Raw genomic sequence first — 20026 nt, forward strand, 5'->3', positions numbered from 1 at the left:
GTCGAGGACATCATTACGACAGACGCGAGTGCCACAGGGTGGGGAGCACACCTGAGATCCCATACAATACAGGGGACCTGGTCCTCACTAGAAAGCGATCAGAATTCAAATGTAAAAGAACTATGGGCAGTGGAAAAAGCCGTGAAACATTTCCTTCCCTTACTTCAGGGCCGCCACACCCGGGTCATGACGGACAATCAGGCAGTAGTAGCCTACATCAATCATCAGGGGGGAACGAGATCTCGGGGCCTCATGCAAATATCAGATCTACTCTTCCAGCTAGCAGAACAACATCTGTTATCCATCACAGCATTGCACATAAAGGGGGCAGAAAATATACAAGCAGACTTCCTGAGTCGCAGGCATCTAAGACAAGGGGAATGGTCCCTAAACCCCCGAGTCTTCCAACAAATAGTTCAGGCCTGGGGCAGACCAGAAATAGACCTGTTCTCTACCGCACACAACCGAAAGGTCAGGAAGTTCTGCTCACTAAATCCAAGGGAAAACCCCTTCGCAGTAGATGCCCTACAAATACCCTGGAAGTTCATCCTGGCCTATGCATTTCCCCCGATAACAATGATCCCAGTAGTAGTCAGGAAAATCAGGGAGGATCGGGCAAGAATAATTCTTATAGCTCCTTTTTGGCCGAGAAGACCTTGGTTCTCCCTTCTGAGGCTCATGTCAGTGACAGATCCATGGATACTACCAGAGATTCCAGACCTGCTTTCCCAGGGACCAGTGGTCCACTCTCAGGTGAAGGGCTTCCATCTAGCAGCCTGGAATTTGAGAGGGCGCTACTGAGTCGCCAGGGATTCTCTCCAGGATTAGTCTCCACCCTGTTGAAAAGTAGGAAACCAATAACATCCCAAATCTACGGTAGAACGTGGAAAAAGTTCCTAGACTTCCTGGAGGAACCTTTAGGGGATGTAGCTCCAGTGGGACCTATCCTAGAGTTCTTACAGTCGGGGCTGCAACTGGGGTTAGCCACTAACACACTCAAAGTTCAAGTCTCAGCTTTGGGGGCCCTATATAACTGCAATTTAGCAGCCAATAGGTGGGTGTCCCGGTTCATTAAGTCCTGTGGCAGGTCAAGGCCGGTCATTATCCCAAAGATACCACCCTGGGACCTGAACCTAGTTTTGGAGGCTTTAACCAAAGATTCCTTCGAACCACTACTAGAGCTGTCACCAAAGCTACTTACACTTAAAACGGTCTTACTGGTAGCCTTAACGTCAGCCCGAAGAGTCAGCGACCTACAAGCTCTGTCTATATGTCCTCCTTATACACAGATCTTGGATGACCGAGTGGTTCTAAGACCAGACCCGGCCTATCTCCCCAAGGTAGTCCAAAAGTTTCATAGGACTCAGGAGATCTCCTTGCCGTCGTTCTGTAACAATCCCAGAAACCCGGGGGAGCAAAAGTTCCATACATTAGATGTAAGAAGAGCCATAATACAATATATGTCAATAACTAGTCAGTGGAGGAAAGATCAGTCCCTTTTTTTAGCCTTTCAGGGTAGTAGAAAGGGGCACGGGGTAGCTAAAAGTACCATTGCCAGATGGATCAGGGAGGCCATTATGTTATCCTACTCTGCAAGTGGCGCTCCGGTTCCAGAAGGCATCAAGGCTCACTCCACCAGAGCCGTGGCTACCTCCTGGGCAGAGAAGGCTGAGGTATCGATTGAGCAAATTTGTAAAGCCGCTACTTGGTCCTCACCTTCCACCTTTTTTAAACACTACCAACTTGATCTGTCTTCCTCTACTGACCTAACCTTTGGTAGAAGGGTGCTGCAAGCGGTGGTCCCTCCCTAAGGTGTCTTATTCTACAAAAGTCTCATGTGTGCCGTCATGGGAGACGGGAAAACACCAAGGTTACTTACCGGTAGCCGGTTTTTCCGGAGCCCATGACGGCACCTGTATATTCCCCCCCTTTTTCACTCCTTTGGTGTGCACTTTAGTTTGGGTGTTTTTTTAGTTAGATATAATGTGGTGATAGTTTTACCATGTGTACTAACCCGGGGGGCCTCTCATGCTCTGTAAACCAACTGAAGCGAGGGAGAGGTACCGCCCTTTTATCTTCAGTAGGGTTCCTGTCCTGACTGGGCGGATCCCCTCTCTGTGTGCCGTCATGGGCTCCGGAAAAACCGGCTACCGGTAAGTAACCTTGGTGTTTTTCTATGGAGCTGTTATTTTTACCATCTTTATAATGCTTATGGTGTGCACAGGACCTATGCGGCTTTCACTGTGTGTGGTTTTTTAATGTTTTTAATCATTTGTTATCAATAAAGTCATCTCTTTTTATGATATATTGGTAGTGTGCATTCCTATTAGTGGCCTGCTTTTTCTTTTTTGTTTTGTGCTCATGTCATAGACCACTGGTTTGCACCTCCGCCCTGTATTTATTGAGGTATTAGCAGTGCACCAATTTATACCATTTACTCTGCTCTCACTCCAGGCAGACCCGGGGGGGAATCGAACCCACACGGCGTCTCCCGGTCCTTCCGGTGCCTCGGCATCCGTGAGCTCTGCTTCTCGCTCCCCGTCACCAGCAGTCGATAGCGAGCAAGACTCGGACGAACCCCTTGACCTAGATACGCCGAGTGGACAGGAAACGGTTGACAGTCTCATAGAAGCCGTCAACCAGAATCTGGGGATTGAGGATGATTCCACTCTGACTTTGGGCCATAAGGTGTCATTTAAGCGAGTCAAGCGTGCCCATAGAGAATTTTGCACTCACCATGAATTTGAGGACATAGTGCAACAACACAGAGAATGGCCGGACAGGCAGTTCTCGGGCCAGAAGGCACTCGAGGTGAAGCATCCTTTTGTCCCGGATCTCTGTAAAAAGTGGACGGAATCCCCAACAGTGGATCCACTTTTGTCGCTCTAGGCTACAAAAACTACTATCCGTACCTAGTGGTTCTTCTATTAAGGATCCCACTGATCATCTCATAGAGAACTTGGCTCGCTCAGTGTTTGAGGCATCAGGATCAGTACTCTCCCTCGTTCGCAGCAACGTGGGTAGCCAAGGCCATGGTTTCTTGGTCAGAATCATTGAATAGAGTCTTGCAAGACATAGACCTACCAGCTGAAGTATCAGAAATCACAAATCAGATAGCCATGGCGGGGGACTACTTGATCAATGCATCTTTAGATGCGGCCAACTGCGCGGCACTTGCGGCCGCAAATGCAATCTCCATTAGGAGAGCGCTATGGTTAAGGACATGGCGGGCCAATTGAGCCTTAAAAAAGTCCTTGACAGCACTACCATACCAGTGTGGCCGCCTGTTCGGAGAGAAGTTAGATCAGCTCATCTCCGACTCCACAGGAGGCAAGAGCGATTTTCTTCCTCGACAAAAGGTCAAACCGCCGTTTCGTCACCAGTTTCAGGCGCGTTTTAGGGCCTTTCGCAACCCCAGCTGGACTGCGGCGGCTAATTCCGCTGTGTCAGGGCGCCCCAACCAGAATAGGGACCGACAAGTCTCATATAGAGCCAACCCATTGGGGAGGATGCGTACTATCCAGTCCAGGTCGAGGGGATCCAGGTCCCAAAGATCTTCAGCCAAATGACTCGGAGCATTTGTCAGGTGGCACCAGCAAGGTAGGCAGCCACCTACTTAGGTTTCACCATGCCTGGCTCAATGTCGCACACGACACATGGGTGAGAGAGCTGGTGTCCACAGGGTACAAGATAGAATTTGTCAGGTACCCCCTAAGATGTTTTTTTCTTTCCCGTCTTCCCAAAGTGGATACCCGAGCAAAGGCTCTACTAAGAGCCATCGATTCGCTCAGCCACAACGGAGTCATCATTCCGGTACCGGAAAACGAGAAGACTCAGGGCTTCTATTCCAATCTGTTTGCAGTCCCCAAAAAGGACGGGACTGTCAGGCCCGTTTTGGATCTAAAGCTCCTGAACATTTATCAGGATCAGACATTTCCGGATGGAGTCTCTCCGTTCAGTCATATCTGCAATGGGGCAGGGAGAGTACTTTGCCTCTATCGATATTTAAGACGCCTATCTACATATCCCCATTTTCCCTCCGCATCAAAGGTTTCTACGCTTCGCCATCAACGGTCTACATTTTCAGTTTGCAGCGCTGCTCTTCAGGCTAGCCACTGCCCCCAGAGTGTTCACAAAGGTCATGGCAGTTCCCATGGCCATCCTGCACTCCCGGGGCATAGGCGTATTCCCCTACTTAGACGACCTCTTGGTCAAGGGCCCTTCAAGGCGGGCATGCGAGGAAAGTGTCAGCATCACGCTAGATACTCTTGCCCGCTTAGGGTGGTTGGTCAATGTAAAGAAGTAATCCCTTGTTCCAGCTCAGAGAATTTCCTTTTTAGGGATGACCTTCGACACTTTCCGATGGTTCTCCCTCCAGACAAGGCCCTAGCCCTCTGGCAGGGAGTACGGGTACTGCGCCAACCAGTCCCTCACACCATCCGTTTCTGCATGAGAATTCTAAGAAAAATGCTGGTGGCGATGGAAGCGATCCCGTTTGCCCAGTTCCATCTTCACCCACTGCAGCACGCCCTCTTATCCCTGGGAAAAGAACCTGTTCACGCTCGATCATCGGTGCCGGTTGTCCTATCAGGTCAGACAGTCACTAGAGTGGTGGACGATCAGTTCCTCCCTTCTTCAGGGGTAACCCTTTCCCCCAGATCAGTAGCTGGTGGTCACAACCGACGCCAGCCTCCTCGGCTTGGGAGCGGTTTTTCGCCACCACACGACCCAGGGACTGTGGTCACCGTAGGAGGCACATCTCCCGATCAACTTGTTTGAGATACGGACGATCCGGCTGACTGCAACGGTTTCATCACCTTCTAGCAGACTGCCCTGTCTTGATTCAGCCAGACAACGCCATGATGGTGGCTTACATAAATCACCAAGGGGGCACCCGCAGCAGGGCAACCATGCGCGAGGTAGGGCACGTGCTTCGCTGTGCCAAGAGGAACCGCTGGGTGATATCGGTGGTCCACTGGGGTAGAGAACTGGGTGGCAGACTTCCTCAGCCAGCAGGGGCTTGCGTCTGGGGAATGGTCACTACACCAAGAGGTCTTTCAGCATATTTGCCAATGGTGGGGAACACCGGATGTGGATCTGATGGCCTCCAGGGTGAACGCCAAGGTGTCCATATTTGTCGCTCGGTCCCGGGACCCACAGGCAATCGCCGTGGATGCGCTGGTTCTGCCATGGAACCAGTTTCGCCTCCCATACCTATTTCCCCTGCTGCCACTACTTCCGAGGGTCATCAAGAAGATCAAGGCAAAAGGGGTGCCAGTGATTCTGCTGGTCCCAGACTGGCCTCATCGGGCGTGGTACGCAGATCTAGTGCAGCTGCTCGTCGACGTGCCATGGCGACTGCCAGAGCACCCAGATCTACTTTCTCAGGTGCCGACATGCTACCCTATCTCAGGTGCCCTGTGTTTGACGGCTTGGCCGTTGAATCTTGGATTCTGACGCAGGCGGGGTTTGGGCACAAAGTGGTTGCTACTATGGTTAGCACCCGGAAGCCTGCCTCAGCACGAATTTACCACCACAACTGGAAGGTTTTCTTTGCATGGTGTCGAGGCAACGGTTGTTCTCCACTGAGATTCTCCATCCCTAATATATTGGCTTTTCTCCAGTCTTGGCCCCCAGTACTCTCAGGAGACAGATATCTGCTTTATCCGTCCTTTTTCAGTGCAGGATTGCTACCAACTTGCAGGTAAAGACTTTCATCCAGTGGGTCTCCCACTTAGTACCTCCCTATAAGGCACCTATGGACGCCTGGGACCTTAACCTGGTCCTAAGTGTTCTGCAGGAAGCTCCATTTGAGCCGCTACAGGATGTCTCTTTGTCATACCTTTCCTGGAGGGTGGTGTTCTTAGTAGCTATAACATCAATCAGGCGGGTCTCTGAGCTAGCAGCGTTATCTTGCCGAGCCCCGTTTCTGACCTTTTCACAAAGACAAGGTGGTTCTTAGACCAGCTCCTCCTTTTTTGCCAAAAGTCGTTTCCTCGTTTCACATTAATGATATTGTCTTGCCCTCTTTTTGTCCAGCACCGGTACACCGTATGGAAAAGGCCGTGCATACGTTAGACCTGGTGAGAGCACTCAGGAGGTAAGTGTCGCGGACGGCACCCTTTCGTCAGTCAGACGCGCTGTTCATGCTCCCTGAAGGTCGCAGGAAGGGACTCACTGCCTCAAAGTCGACCATAGCCAGATGGATTCGTTTGGCTATTCAGGAGGCCTACCGCATCAGAGGAGCGCCGATTCCAGCAGGGGTCAGAGCACACTCTACTCGGGCAGTGGGCGTCTCTTGGACGCTTCAGCACCAGGCTTCGACGGAACAGGTTTGCAAGGCAGCAACCTGGTCCAGCCTGCACACGTTTACTAAACATTACAATATCCATACTCCAGCTTCAGCGGATGCGAGCCTGGGTAGAAGGATTCTCCAAGCAGCCTTTAGGCAGGAGGTGCATGTAGCTTGAATCGGTGAGTCAACTTTCCACCCAGGGACTGCTTTAGGACGTCCCACAGTACCTGTGTCCCTCAATGAGGGGAAGGAGAAACATGGATTTTTGTGTTAACTCACCGTAAAATCCTTTTCTCCGAGACGCTCATTTGGGGACACAGCACCCACCCTGTTAGCCAAGTTAGCTTCTGTTTATTTAATTAATATGCTCTCTGTATGAGATTAGGGTGGTTATTTTCTAGACATGTTACCTGCATTAAGGTTGATGATGTCTGATTTTTGTTTGATCTTCTACTGCTTTTGCACCAAACTGGTTTCCGCCCGCAATCGGGGCGATGGTCTATATGGCGGAGGAGGAGCTAACCTCTTTTTTTCACTTGGTGTCAGCCTCCAGGCGGCAGTAGCATACACCCACAGTACCTGTGTCCCCCAATGAGTGTCTCGGAGAAAAGGATTTTACGGTGAGTTATCCCAAAAATCCATGTTGTGCTCCTGTTTTATTCTCGCTGCTCCCCTGAGTATTATTTTTACGTTGTTTGTTTTTTAATTCCTCCAAACCAGATACGGGCCTTATTTTTTCTAACTAGTACATTTTTTTTTTGCTCTTCATCAAAACGACGTGGCTCAAATGAATCTCTGGGATTGATCAAAGACACGCCCCAGAGGTTCTTGTGAGCCATGCCCTCTTGAAAAAGTTCATAAAATAGTAAAAATAATCTAATAAGAAAAAGTTTACCATAAAAATTGATAATAAAAAATTAATATTATAAAATATTGGCCATAAAAATAAAAGTATATATAATAAAACATTGACTGTATAAATAAATAAAAATAATGTAATAAAATATTGACCCTAAAAAATATAATTATGAGATATTTTCCATAGCAATTAATAATAAAAAAATATAATATAAAATATTGACCATAACAAGTAATAATTTAAAATATATATATTGACCTTAAAAGTTAACGGTGGCTCAGTGGTTAGCACTGCAGCCTTGCAGTCCTGGGTTCAAATCTCACCAAGGACAACATCTGCAAGGAGTTTGTATGACTCTCCCCGTGTTTGGGTGGGTTTCCTCCAGGTTCTCTGGTTTTCTCCCACATTCCAAAGACATACTGATAGGGAATTTAGATTGTGAGTCCCATTGGGGCAGTGATAATAATGGAATTAATGGCGCTAAATAAATGAGTAAAATAAATACCGTAATATAATAAAATATTGACCATAAAAATAATAAAAAATATATTGTCCATAATTAATAATAAAAATATAATAAATATTGTTCTTAAGAATTCATAATAAAAAATATTAAATATTGACCATAAAAAAATTATAAAACAAATTTAATGTACAAAATATTGACCATAAAAGTTAATAATAAAAAATATACCATAAAATATTGGCCATAAAAATGAATAAAAAAAATAATCTAAAATATTGACATAAAAAATAATATAATTACAAAATATTCTCCATAGCAATTAATAATAAAAAAATAATGTAAAATATTGACCATAACAAGTAGTAATTAAAAAAATGAAAAATATTGACCATAAAAGTGAACGGTGGCTTAGTGGTTAGCACTGCAGCCTTGCGGTGTTGGGGTCTTGAATTCAAATCCCACCAGGGACAACATCTGCAAGGAGTTTGTATTTTTTTGCTAAATATCTCATTTTGAATACAGTTAGATGTTATGTGCAAATGCACTTTATGTTATGCGTTCTGAACTTGGCAACGCTGGCTTCTCTTTTCTTTTTTTGAGTTTGTATGTTCTCCCGCTGTTTGCGTGGGTTTCCTCCCACATTCCAAAGAAATGCTGATAGGGAATCTAGATTGTGAGCCCCAATGGGGACAGCGATGATAATGTCTGTAAAGAGCTGTGGAATTAATTATGCTATATAAATGAGTAAAATAAATAATAATAAAATATTGACCATAAAAATGAATTTAAACAAAACATACCGTATATTGTCCATAACAATAATAAAAATATAATAAATATTGTTCATAAGAATTCATAATAAAAAATAAAATATTGACCATAAAAAAATTCTTAAATATAATGGATAAAATATTGACCATAAAAGCTAGTAATAAAAAATATACCAATGCCAATAAATGCCTCTAAAAATGAATTTAAAAAAGTCTAAAATATTGACAATAAAAATTAATGATAAATATATCATGAAATATTTGCCATAAAAAATAATTTAAAAAATTATAATAAAATATTGACCATAAAAATTAATAATACTATAATGACAAAATAAAATATTGACTGTTCAGTGTTGTGGGAATAAGATAAGAGCAAAAACTTTTGACCTGGTGACAGGTCTTCTTTAAGTCCATATTTGTTAAAAAGTAAAAGCCATAATTACCACCCCCCCTACTATGACTGTTTCCACTGGTATCGGAAGTGATGACATTCTGACCACCTGTCACCTGACACTACTGTTCAAAATTTTGGGGTCACCCTGCCCTGACAATTTTGTGTTTTCCTTGAAAACTCTTACTTTTATTAATCAAATGAGTTGCCAAATGAATTTTAAAATAGAGCCCAGACATTGACAAGGTTCGAAAAAAAGATTTTTATTTGAAATAATAATTTTCTCCTTCAAACTTTGCTTTCGTCAAAGAATGTTCCCTTTGCAGCAATTACAGCACTGCAGACCTTTGGCATTCTAGCAGTTAATTTGCTGAAGTAATCTGGATAAATTTCACCCCATGTTTCCAGAAACCCCTCCCACAAGTTGGTTTGGCTTGATGGGCGCTTTTTGCGTGCCATACGGTCAAGCTGCTCCCACAACAGCTCAATGGGGTTGAAATCTGGTGACGGCGCTGGTCACTCCATTACAGGTAGAATACCAGCTGCCTGCTTCTTCCCTAAATAGTTCTTGCATAATTTGGAGGTGTGCTTTGGGTCATTTTCCTGTTGTAGGATGAAATTGGCTCCAGTCAAGTCATGACCACAGGGTATGGCATGGTGTAGCAAAATGGAATGATAGCCTTCCATATTCAAAATCCCTTTTACCTTGTACAAATTTCCCACTTTACCAGCACCAAAGCAACCCCAGACCATCACATTACCTCCACCATGCTTGACAGATGGTGTCAGGCACTCTTCCAGCATCTTTTCAGTTGTTCTACGTCTCACAAATGTTCTTCTGTGTGATCCAAACATCTCAAACTTGGATTCGTCTGTCCATAACACTTTTTTCCAATCTTCCTCTGTCCAATGTCTGTGTTCTTTTGCTTTAATCTTTTCCTTTTATTAGCCAGTCTCAGATATGGCTTTTTCTTTGCCACTCTGCCCTGAAGGCCAGAATCCCGGAGTCGCCTCTTCACTATAGATGTTGACACTGGCGTTTTGCGTGTAATATTTAATGAAGCTGCCAGTTGAGGACCTGTGAGGCGTCGATTTCTCAAACTACAGACTCTAATGTACTTGTCTTATTGCTCAGTTGTGCAGCGGGGCCTCCCACTTCTCTTTCTGCTCTGGTTAGAGCCTGTTTGTGCTCTCCTCTGACGGGAGTAGTACACACCATTGTAGGAAATCTTCTTCAGTATCTTGGCAATTTCTCGCATGGAATAGCCTTCATTTCTAAGAACAGGAATGGACTGTCGAGTTTCACATGAAAGTTCTTTTTTTCTGGCCATTTTGTGAGTTTAATGGAACCAACAAATGTAATGCCCCAGATTGTCAACTAGCTCAAAGGAAGGCCAGATTTATAGCTTCTCTAATCAGCCAAACTGTTTTCAGCTGTGCTAACATACTTGCACAAGGGTTTTCAAGGGTATTCTAACCATCCATTAGCCTTCTTACACAGTTAGCAAACACAAAGTACCATAAGAACACTGCTGGAGTGATGGTTGTTGGAAATGGGCCTTTATACACCTATGAAGATATTGCATTACAAACCAGACGATTGCAGCTAAAATAGTCATTTACCACATTAACAATGTATAGAGTGTATTTGTGAATCATTTAATGTTGGCTTCATTGGAAAAAAAACTGCTTTTCTTTCAAAAATAAGCAAATTTCTAAGTGACCCTAAACTTTTGATCAGCAGTGTATATAGTATAATATATCTTAATTTTGGCTGTCACGGTGGTGGGGCCTCCAGCGATCAAACATTTATTTCCTACCATGTGAATAGTGATAAATGTTCTTTGTAGGATGTATTCTTTAATATTGCTGGATGTTAACAATATTAATGCTTTAACCATCATCCCTCCTTATAATTCTGTAGGGATCCACCGTGGCAAGAGAAGCCAGCGACAAAGAAAAGGTACAGTGCATATTATTATTACTTGTATTAATAACGACCATCGGACTTTTTAAAGAAGTTGCAGACCTTTGAGGACAATATGTATAAATTTTTTAAATTCTTTTAATATTTTATGTGGGGCCGAAGATCCTTTTTTTTTTTTTTTTTTTGCAATTGGTTGTCATTACAAATTTAGCACCGCTTGGCTTTTTTTCTTTTTTTTTCCTGTACATTCAACTTTGATGTAGTCTGTGGTCATAAGTCAGTTAAGAGGAGCTTAAAAAAAAAAGACAGAGAAAGTACAAACTCCATGTCAGACCGTCTGAACAAGCTCGCTGATGGACCCTCAGTTAACTCATTCTGCAGCCTTCAATAGACAGTGCAACACACAAGGCATAGAAGGCAAACTGTGCAAAATTTTTAATTGCAAAAATGATTTTTAATTTCAAAAACATTCTTCTATTAAGTGAGAAAAACATGTCCCGGACAACCCTTTTAAGGACCATTTTAATTGCTTCTCATGTCTATAGTTAACAGTACATTGTTTCTGTATCAAAACACTTTGCTATTCACTGACAGTGCTCCCCAGGATGAAGTGGCAGCAGCTCTAGGGAAAGCTCGGTGCCCTCTCAGCTTTTTCCCTGATCTTCTCCCAATTCCCCAGAAGGCACAATTGTGTAATTATTTGCACAACTCCTGATTGTGAGCAGCGCTGTTTCACTCGGTGCCCCAGGAGACCACGGCCTCCTCTTGTAGGTATGACAGGTGGCCCAGCACATGAGCACCCTTCCCGACAATGATCTGATTTGTATAGTAAATTTGGTTTTGGAATTTTTTTTTTTTGCATTATAAATGTGGCCCTATACATCAGATGACATTCTGCCAGGAAACTTTCTTGGGTGAACTCCGTATATAACATAGTGGCGGGTTTCAAGCAGAAATGTACTCCGCTAACTATAAAGGCTCGTCTAGATATCAGTATTTTCCACGTGCGAGAAAAATGAACCAATTATTTTAATCAGAGATTGGCCGAGTGTCATCGGTTTTTCTTAGACGTGGAGAGATTTAAAAAAAAAAAAAAAAGTTTCTACACCTTCATTCTGACCGTCCATGAAAATCAGAGCGCACTCAGATATCATACAAGTGCAGTCCAAATTCTTTTTATATTTGCATTGCCGATGTTGATCTTATTCTCGAATAAAAATCAAACGAGTCTCTGACATTTTAGACCCAGAAGTATCATAGGTACGAGTTCTATCCGTGAAAAAAATGGATTGCACATGTACAAGAAAATCGAAAATGTGATCGAGCACTAAAGCATCATAACTTTATAAAATTTATTTATTTTTTTTTTATACGGTACTTTTTTGATTTTTGCAAAATTAAATTAAGCGAGTTTATCATCCACCTGGAGATACTCGGAGAATTGTGCAAGCTTCTCAATGTTCCAATGTGCGATTTCCTTCTTATCCAAAATGATTCTGCCATAACCCATGAAGTGTCCACATATTTTGGCCATTGTGGACGTGAATGTGATTGGTTGCTTCGGGTCGTTGCACTTGTGCACATGTCCTCCTGACCGTGCCCATATGATGTTCCACATTGTATTTATAGCTGATTATCTCAAACTATGTTCTGGAGCGGCCATTCTCCTCTTCATCTTATCCGACCTCCTACGGTTGACACATTCTTGCATCTGTTTTGACTTTTTCCGCCTTCTCCCAGAAGATTCATTGTTCATTGATAGGACATCACTCAGGAGCCCATTGCTCAGACAGATTAGTCTTCTCCCCGGCTTGGGAGGAAGCACTTAGCTCCCCGGTGGCCGTCTTTTCAGAGAGGAGGTGCAGCTCCAGTATGGGCTAAAATTAGTGGTTTCACTTCAGCTTACTTTTTTAGTACTGACAGTCTGGGCACGGTGCCAGGACGTAAGAAGTCGGCTGCTCAGTGGAGAATACAAAATGGGGAAAAAAGGGATAGGACACATTCCCCTGGGATGGAAGTTCTCACTAAATTCAATGAATCGCTTTCCCTAACAGATCAAACACATTTTATCCAGTTTCTAAATATAAAAACCTTTAGATTAACTTTCTGACAAATGTCCGATCTACACACATTTGGGCCAATTCTATTCTCCTAGATCAGGTCACAATATGAAGGGAGTGTCAAGGAAAGAAAATGAAGCAAATCTGCAAATAGTTTAAAAAATTTTCACATCATTTTGTGTTTACGGTTCCCATGCTTAGCCATGTGTCTCCATGGTATCAGACAACCAGTGTCGGACTGGAGTGCCAAGGGCCCACCAGTAACATTGACTTTGGGGGCCCACTTTTTACCTTCATACAAATATTACATGACCCTGGTTCACAAATTTACTTATATCTCTATATAATAATAAACTGGGTATTTTAGTTAATGAATGATGAGATCCTGCTTTTTTCTGTACAGAGTGAATTATGACAAGTACTGCCCATACAGTAAGGTTGGGGCCCACTGGGGGATTCCCCTGTTACCCTGTGGGCCAGTCCGAGCCTGCAGACAACAAACGAGCCATGTGTAGTCTGATCCTTCAATACATGAAATAAATGAAAAATAAAAACGTGCTTTACTCACAGTCTACGGGTCCAGGGCTGAGTTTCTGGCACCGTTCCTGGTGTCCCTTTTGGACTGTGACGCTGTTGTCACATCGACAGCGCTGCAGCCAATCAATTCGCTCAGTCACTTTGCCTATGTAGATGGGATGCCCCCGTCAGAGCCGCTAAGTTAACACAGAACACGGGAGCTCTTGCTGAGACTCTGCGTTGGACCTGGGGACAGTGAGTACAGCCCTGTTTTTGTTTTGGTCTTTTGCAAGAAACTGCAGCTGGTGATGAAGATTTTCCAAAAGGGGAAAACCTCTTCAAAACATTGTGCAAACTTGCTTTATTTTTCATTTCCAATACATGGGGAAAATGTTTGCAAATGTGGACATATACTAAGGAACTTAGTAGGTAACTATTCAGTCCCCATTAAAATAACGTCCAAGGACCTTTTCATGTAGAATAATTGTGTTTAAAAATTATTTTGGGCGGCTTAGCCAAACATATATTTGTTCTGAACGGGGAGACGGGAGAAAGCGGCTAAACACACTGCTGGTGGCAAATTATGTTCCCTGGGATAGGGCAGATTGAAATCCACCTGCCCAATCCTCTCCTTCCCTGAGTCCGGAGGTCCCCATGCAGATTGGATAGCAGGTTTGGCCCTCTTAGCTCCAATACTAGTTGCTGGTGAATTGTTTTCATAGAGTATCATTAATGTGGGCATCATGTAAAATTCTACATAGATTCAGTGATTATTCTGCATTTTCTTTTAGGCTAAAGAGCTACCAACCTACAAAGATAATGACTTCATAAATGACGGTCAAAAAATATGCATTGATGAAAATAACAAAAAGATGTTCCGGGAGAAGCTAAAGAAGGATGTCGAGGTGAGACTCATGGTTTTGTGTCTGTGGTACCGACGCATTTTGAGCCTGTTGACTACTTGAAGTCCATTTAGGACCTGGAAACGGTGGTAACTGCAATGGTTTCTTGTGGATGAGCTGTTAACGGGAAACAGCAGATTCCTGCCCTCTAGGATAGGATGATACATGAGTCACCAATTTCGGATTCTTGCCTATTAGCCTCTTATTCACTGGTGACCATTGTGATCCGCTGATTGTCAGAGAACCCGTAAAAAAGGTTCCTTTATGTTTCCTCCTAACTTGTAACTGCATTTTGGTTTCTAGTTTTTGTCCCAGTTGAAGCTGATGGATTACAGCCTCTTGGTGGGTATCCATGACGTGGAAAGGGCAGAGCAGGAAGATGTAGAGAGTGAGGATAACGACGGAGGAGAAGAAGAAGGAGAAAGTGACGGAACACACCCGGTGGGCACGCCGCCAGACAGCCCCAGAAACACATTAAACAGCACAAAACCACTTCTTCCTGGGGAGTTTGACCCAACCATTGATGTGTATGGAATAAAAAGCCATGAACGTAAGTTTGAATCCTTTATAAGATTATTTTTTCAGCCCATACCTTGGATGGCTCATGTAGGATGTGTCCGTGTCTAGTGCAGGCATCGGGTTATTGCCACCTTTATGGGTCTTACTGTGCCGTTATTACCAAGGTCACATATCTTTTTGTATGATGTGGATTTAATAATATTTATTGATTATTTCTTCATTCGTGTAGATCTATTTATTGTTAGTTATTGATCCTTTTATGGGAGTCAATAATTTGGTAGCAGAGATTCATTGGTGTTCTTGGTGGGGTGAGGTGGCTGGTCCATGGCAGTTTAACTAATCATGGACATTTTCTCTTGACAAAAGATGTATTCTTGTATACAATGGCTTGCAAAAGTATTTATTTTATTTATTTTACTCATTTATATAGCGCCATTAATTCCACAGCGCTTTACAGACATTATCGGCACTGTCCCCAATGGGTCTCACAATCGAAACTCCCTATCAGTATGTCTTTGGAGTGTGGGAGGACACCGGAGTACCCGGAGGAAACCCACGCAGACACGAGGAGCGTATTCACCCCCTTGGCTTTTTACCTATTTTGTTACATTACAATCTGTGTTTAAAAATGTTTGTAATCTGAGTTGTGTGTCATGCATCAGCACTAAATAGTCTAAGTTGGTGAAGGGAGTAAAATATAGGAACAAATTACATTTATGGGATCAAATAACTAAAAATTGGCATGTGTATATGTATTCACCCCTTTTGTGATAAAGCCCCTAAAAAAATTCTGTTGCTAGAAATTCCCTTCATAAGTCACATGCTTAGTGAAAAGAAGCCCACCTGTGTGCAGTCTAAGTGTCACTTGGTTTGTCCATATATACCGTGGTTTTCAGATTATAAGACACTTTTCTCCCCCCAAAAAAAAATTTGGGGGGAAAATGGGGGTGCGTCTTATATTGTGATATACCTAACCGGCCGCGGTGGAGCAGGGTCCCAGGGTCACTGCTGGAGGAGGAAAGAGTGGCGCTTTTCTGCAGGCCACAGGCTGGGATATGGTGGTGTTCCGATGTACGCTGCTGCGGTGCTCTGTGGTGCGGGGAGTAGCTCAGTTCACATTTTGTGAAAGCCAGGAAGCCCCCCCGCATATGCATGACTGCAGAGACCTGTGTGTCGTAAGCAGTGCCTTCCCGCCTCCCACCAATCCTGTAATAACAAAACACCGACAAGCATGGATGGGTTGAACAGGTCGGTCACAGTTTATTAATAAGCAGAGTGAGGCAAGTACAATTCGCAACGGACTCACAGCTGTAGGCCCGCGACCGCTGGGCACGTCGGCTGATGAGAGGTTACGAACCTTGCCCCCCTCTACACTACCGCCACGGAGGATCATGTGTATGACCTACACAGGACTCCGACCCCCACACAACATCATTAAGGCCTGTTCAACCCTGTCCTGCAAGTTTAATAAAAACATATCTAGCCCGATATCTGTTAGATGAACGCCGTCCGGTCTCAGGAGGGGTGAGATGTTTTCTTCCAGATTGTGGTGGTGAACCACGATGCCGAAGTTCTCTTTGACAAACTTTGCCATTTTCGAGTTTATCTTTCTCCTTGACTTGTCAATGGCTTTAGGGTCTTTAGCTCCGTGCCAGACTGTTCGTGATATAATATCGGACCACACCACCACCATATCTGGTATAAGACAAACAGCCCGCTTTATGTCGGTTTTCATTGTCGTGAAGAGCTCCGCTCCTGTTGTCTTGCACAAATCATTACCACCAGCATGTAACACCAATATCAGCGGCCCTTTAGCCGATTTAGAAATTTTAACCAACTCCGGGAAAATCTGCTCCCACTGGAGCCCTCGGATGCCTCTCCAGTTGACCTCTAGTTGTGGGAAGTAAAAATTCTTTCCACCGGGGCGTATCTCGGCTCTTTTGCATGCCCAATAAATAAAAGAGTGTCCTAAAACCCAAACAGCGGGCTTATAATCTCCTGTAAGAAACAAGATGTGTTATAGCAGGTCTGGTCTTATGTATCTTGCAAAGCATGCGGATTTCCAACGACCCAATCTCTGTACTTCAGCTTCAGCTACACCGGCCCTAGCTGCCTCTGTGGCCGCTCCGATTCTAAAAGAATGCGTCCCGTATTCTTTGGAGTCTACACCGACAGCTTGTAGACATTTTTTAAAAATTGTGTGAAATTGATATTTAGTAAGTGGGGACCCGTCAGTGTGTGAGAGGAAAAAACGACTTTCGTGTCTTATAACCGTGTAGTGTCTTACTATTTTAACAGGGCATATAGGGCCTTCTAGAGCCTTGACCAGGACCCACGACCCTCTACCGGTGGGATCACATTTGGATTTCCGCACTCTAATGCGCAGAGCGTCGCTGCATATTACCAGATCCTCATTAATTAACCCGCCTATTAGTGCTGTTTTAGAATGCGGCACCAGTTCACTAATCCTCAGCGCCCCGAAGAATGCGATTGCAAACGCTGTAGATATTAGGGCAGATTCGTACTGAGACTTGCACACCGTTTCAGATTTTGTTATAATATCGTGCAACAGCCTTAAAGAAATGGGACGACGACATTCCTGACTGGGGTGGAGCCTTCTCCAGCCTTTAACGGCTTGCTTTATGAAAAAATATTTAGTTACGTCGGCCCATCCCATTAGTTGAAAGAATAAGACTATTCCCGTTAAATTACGCTGCGCTAATGTACCCGACGCACCTCTACTCTTGAGCAGATTCAGGAGTTCTACCACCACGTCACATCTCGCCCGATCACACGTATCAACTGGCCTCCCTTTTACTAGCGAGCACCACTCTTCCCATGCCTTACCATAGACCTGCCAGGTAGCCGGTGTCACTGAGGCTCGAATCAAGGGCATCAGTGATTGGCCACTGTGTCCCAGAGGGAGGGAGGACACAGTACGCCCGTTGGTTCTGCGCTGGGAAGGAAGACTTTGAAGGCCTGCCAATCGGAAGACAACAGAGAGTTAACCATTTCATCATCCACAGTAGACGTCACTCTGGCTCGGCACCAGATGTTGTGTCTAAGGCATAATAGTGCAAGGTGGCGCAACAGCGCAAGAATCGGTGGTGATGAGGAAGACATACTGTTCAAGCATTTGTCGGTTCCCGGATTTTTGATTAGAAATCTGAGATTTACATTTTTTAGTTTATCACCCCATATTTCGACTGATGTAACTATAGCAAATATCTCCCACAAGACGGGGTTGCAGCCCCAGTTGGCAGAGGTCCATATGTCCGGCCATCTGCTTTTGCACCATTGGTTGCGGTAGATTGCAACAAAACCATTTGTGAGATCCGCACCCACCAGTAGACCTAGGGCGCTGTTAGGCGTTTCCTGAGACATGACACATGTATGCCCATTGTAGTTTTCCAAGAATGCATTCCACACGGACAAATCCGCTCTCATTGAGCGATTAATTCTGATTCGGTGGCCCGGCTGGGCGATGCCCTTTGTAGCTAATGATAACCTGCGTGAGAAAGCCCTGCCAACTGGCATTACCCGGCAAGCAAAGTTGAGTAAACCTAGTAAGGACTGCATCTGCTGGAGTGTGACTTTCTTTACCACGATGAAACTTTTAACCATTTGGAGTGTTTTTTCGATTTTATCCGCCGGTAAACGAAAAATCATCTCGTTTGTGTCTATTTCAATGCCAAGGAAAGGGAGAACGTTACATGGACCGAGTGTTTTCTCCGGCGATAGTGGGACACCGAAAAGCCTAGAAATAAATTTAAACTTTTGAAGAAGAAAAGAACAGAGTTTAGATTCCTTGGGACCCACAAACAAAAAATCATCGAGGTAGTGGATTGTGGAATTGCTGCCTGTTTCGTGATGTATTACCCAGTCTAATTCGAAATAGTGACAGGAAATGGAGCAGCCCATGGGCAGGCACATGTCAAAATAAAAAAGCTGGTCCACCTTACAACCCAACAAATGAAAGCATTCGGGGTGCACGGGTAATAGACGGAAAGCTGACTCTATATCAGTCTTTGCCAACAGGGCACCGGGCCCCGCTGCTCGCACAAGCTCAATTGCTCTGTCGAACGAAGCGTAAGTTACCGACGAGTCTTCGGGGGGAATTGCGTCGTTGACCGAATCGCCTTTTGGGTAAGATAGATGGTGAATTAGCCGATATTTACCGGGTTCTTTTTTGGGCACAATACCTAAGGGCGAAATCCTGAAATTTTTAAATGGTAATGATTGAAATGGGCCCGCCATCCTGCCGAGTTCGACCTCTTTTATGATTTTTTGCTGTAAGACCTCCGGTAACTCCCGAGCTGATTTTAGATTCTTAGCTGATGTTGGTGCTTGGTTAAATTTAAAGGGGATGAAAAAACCGTACCTAAAACCGTCAGATAATTGCTGAGCAGCTTCTTTATTGGGGTAAAGGCTTAGCCAAGGGCCCATGGCGGCTACGCTCACCGGGGTTTTGCCTCGTAGAATTTGCGTTTGCGAAGCGTGTACACCTTGATGCAGGGTGTCCGCCACCGCAGGTTGCGCAATGATGTCTATATCTGCATGCCGCCTGGAAGCGACAGTTTCCTTCATTGTATAACAAACAGGCCCCTGGTCTCCGTACGACCACTGAGTTCTGGCCTGCGGCTGCTGACAAACTAGTGGCCGATGATGAAAAGGGGGGGTGTTTTTGTGTAAGCATTAATCGTAGCCAGACATCTGTGGCTTTTACTCCCCATCCTAGATCTGGTTGCAGGGCTAGCCGCCTGCGGAACTCCTCGTCATAGCGCCTCCAAGCAACACCGCCATGAGACTTATAGGAGTTATATATTAAATCCTGGTATATAAATAACTCAGAGCAACGTTCTGGGTGTTTTTGACCCATAATACATCCTAGGACTGCGAAGGCCTGCAGCCAGTTGTTCATGGTATGCGCTATCTTACCTCTATTTCTATCGTATGACCATTCGCCAGTCCTCCTTTCCTTATCTACTGACTGCTGGTCTGCTGATAACAGTGACCATATGTCAACGTAATCATTATTCCAAATTTTTTCTTTTGTATCTTGGTCTATGTGTGTACCTAGTGGACTAATTCCACAGAAAAAAGCATATTTGTGTAAACTAGCTAATTGAGGTATATTCCTAGTAACGGTTTGACCACCCGGCTGGTGTAAGTGGTCAACTAACGCCCTGATAGCAGATACCAGGCTGTTTTCCACAGCGTCATGTGTATTATTAGCTGCGTTGATTACGCCAAACTCACCGCTGTTCCTCGCTGATCGAGAGTCTCCAGGAGATGGAGGTACCCCGACTCCGGCGGTG

At 44.4% G+C, this 20026-nt stretch overlaps 1 protein-coding gene across 1 annotated transcript in view; it reads left to right on the forward strand.

Moving 5' to 3' along the window:
• PIP4K2A (phosphatidylinositol-5-phosphate 4-kinase type 2 alpha) overlaps positions 1-20026 on the forward strand; it is a 200602-nt gene that overhangs the window by 170146 nt on the left and 10430 nt on the right. Inside the window, exons 7-9 of the mRNA XM_073581811.1 lie at positions 10709-10747; positions 14079-14192; positions 14493-14739. Coding sequence (XP_073437912.1) covers positions 10709-10747; positions 14079-14192; positions 14493-14739 — 400 coding nt within the window. The remainder of the gene's footprint in view (positions 1-10708; positions 10748-14078; positions 14193-14492; positions 14740-20026) is intronic.

This window comes from Dendrobates tinctorius, unplaced genomic scaffold (genome assembly GCF_039654945.1).
Source record: "Dendrobates tinctorius isolate UK_male_01 unplaced genomic scaffold, ASM3965494v1 ptg000070l, whole genome shotgun sequence".
Lineage (NCBI taxonomy): Eukaryota > Metazoa > Chordata > Amphibia > Anura > Dendrobatidae > Dendrobates > Dendrobates tinctorius.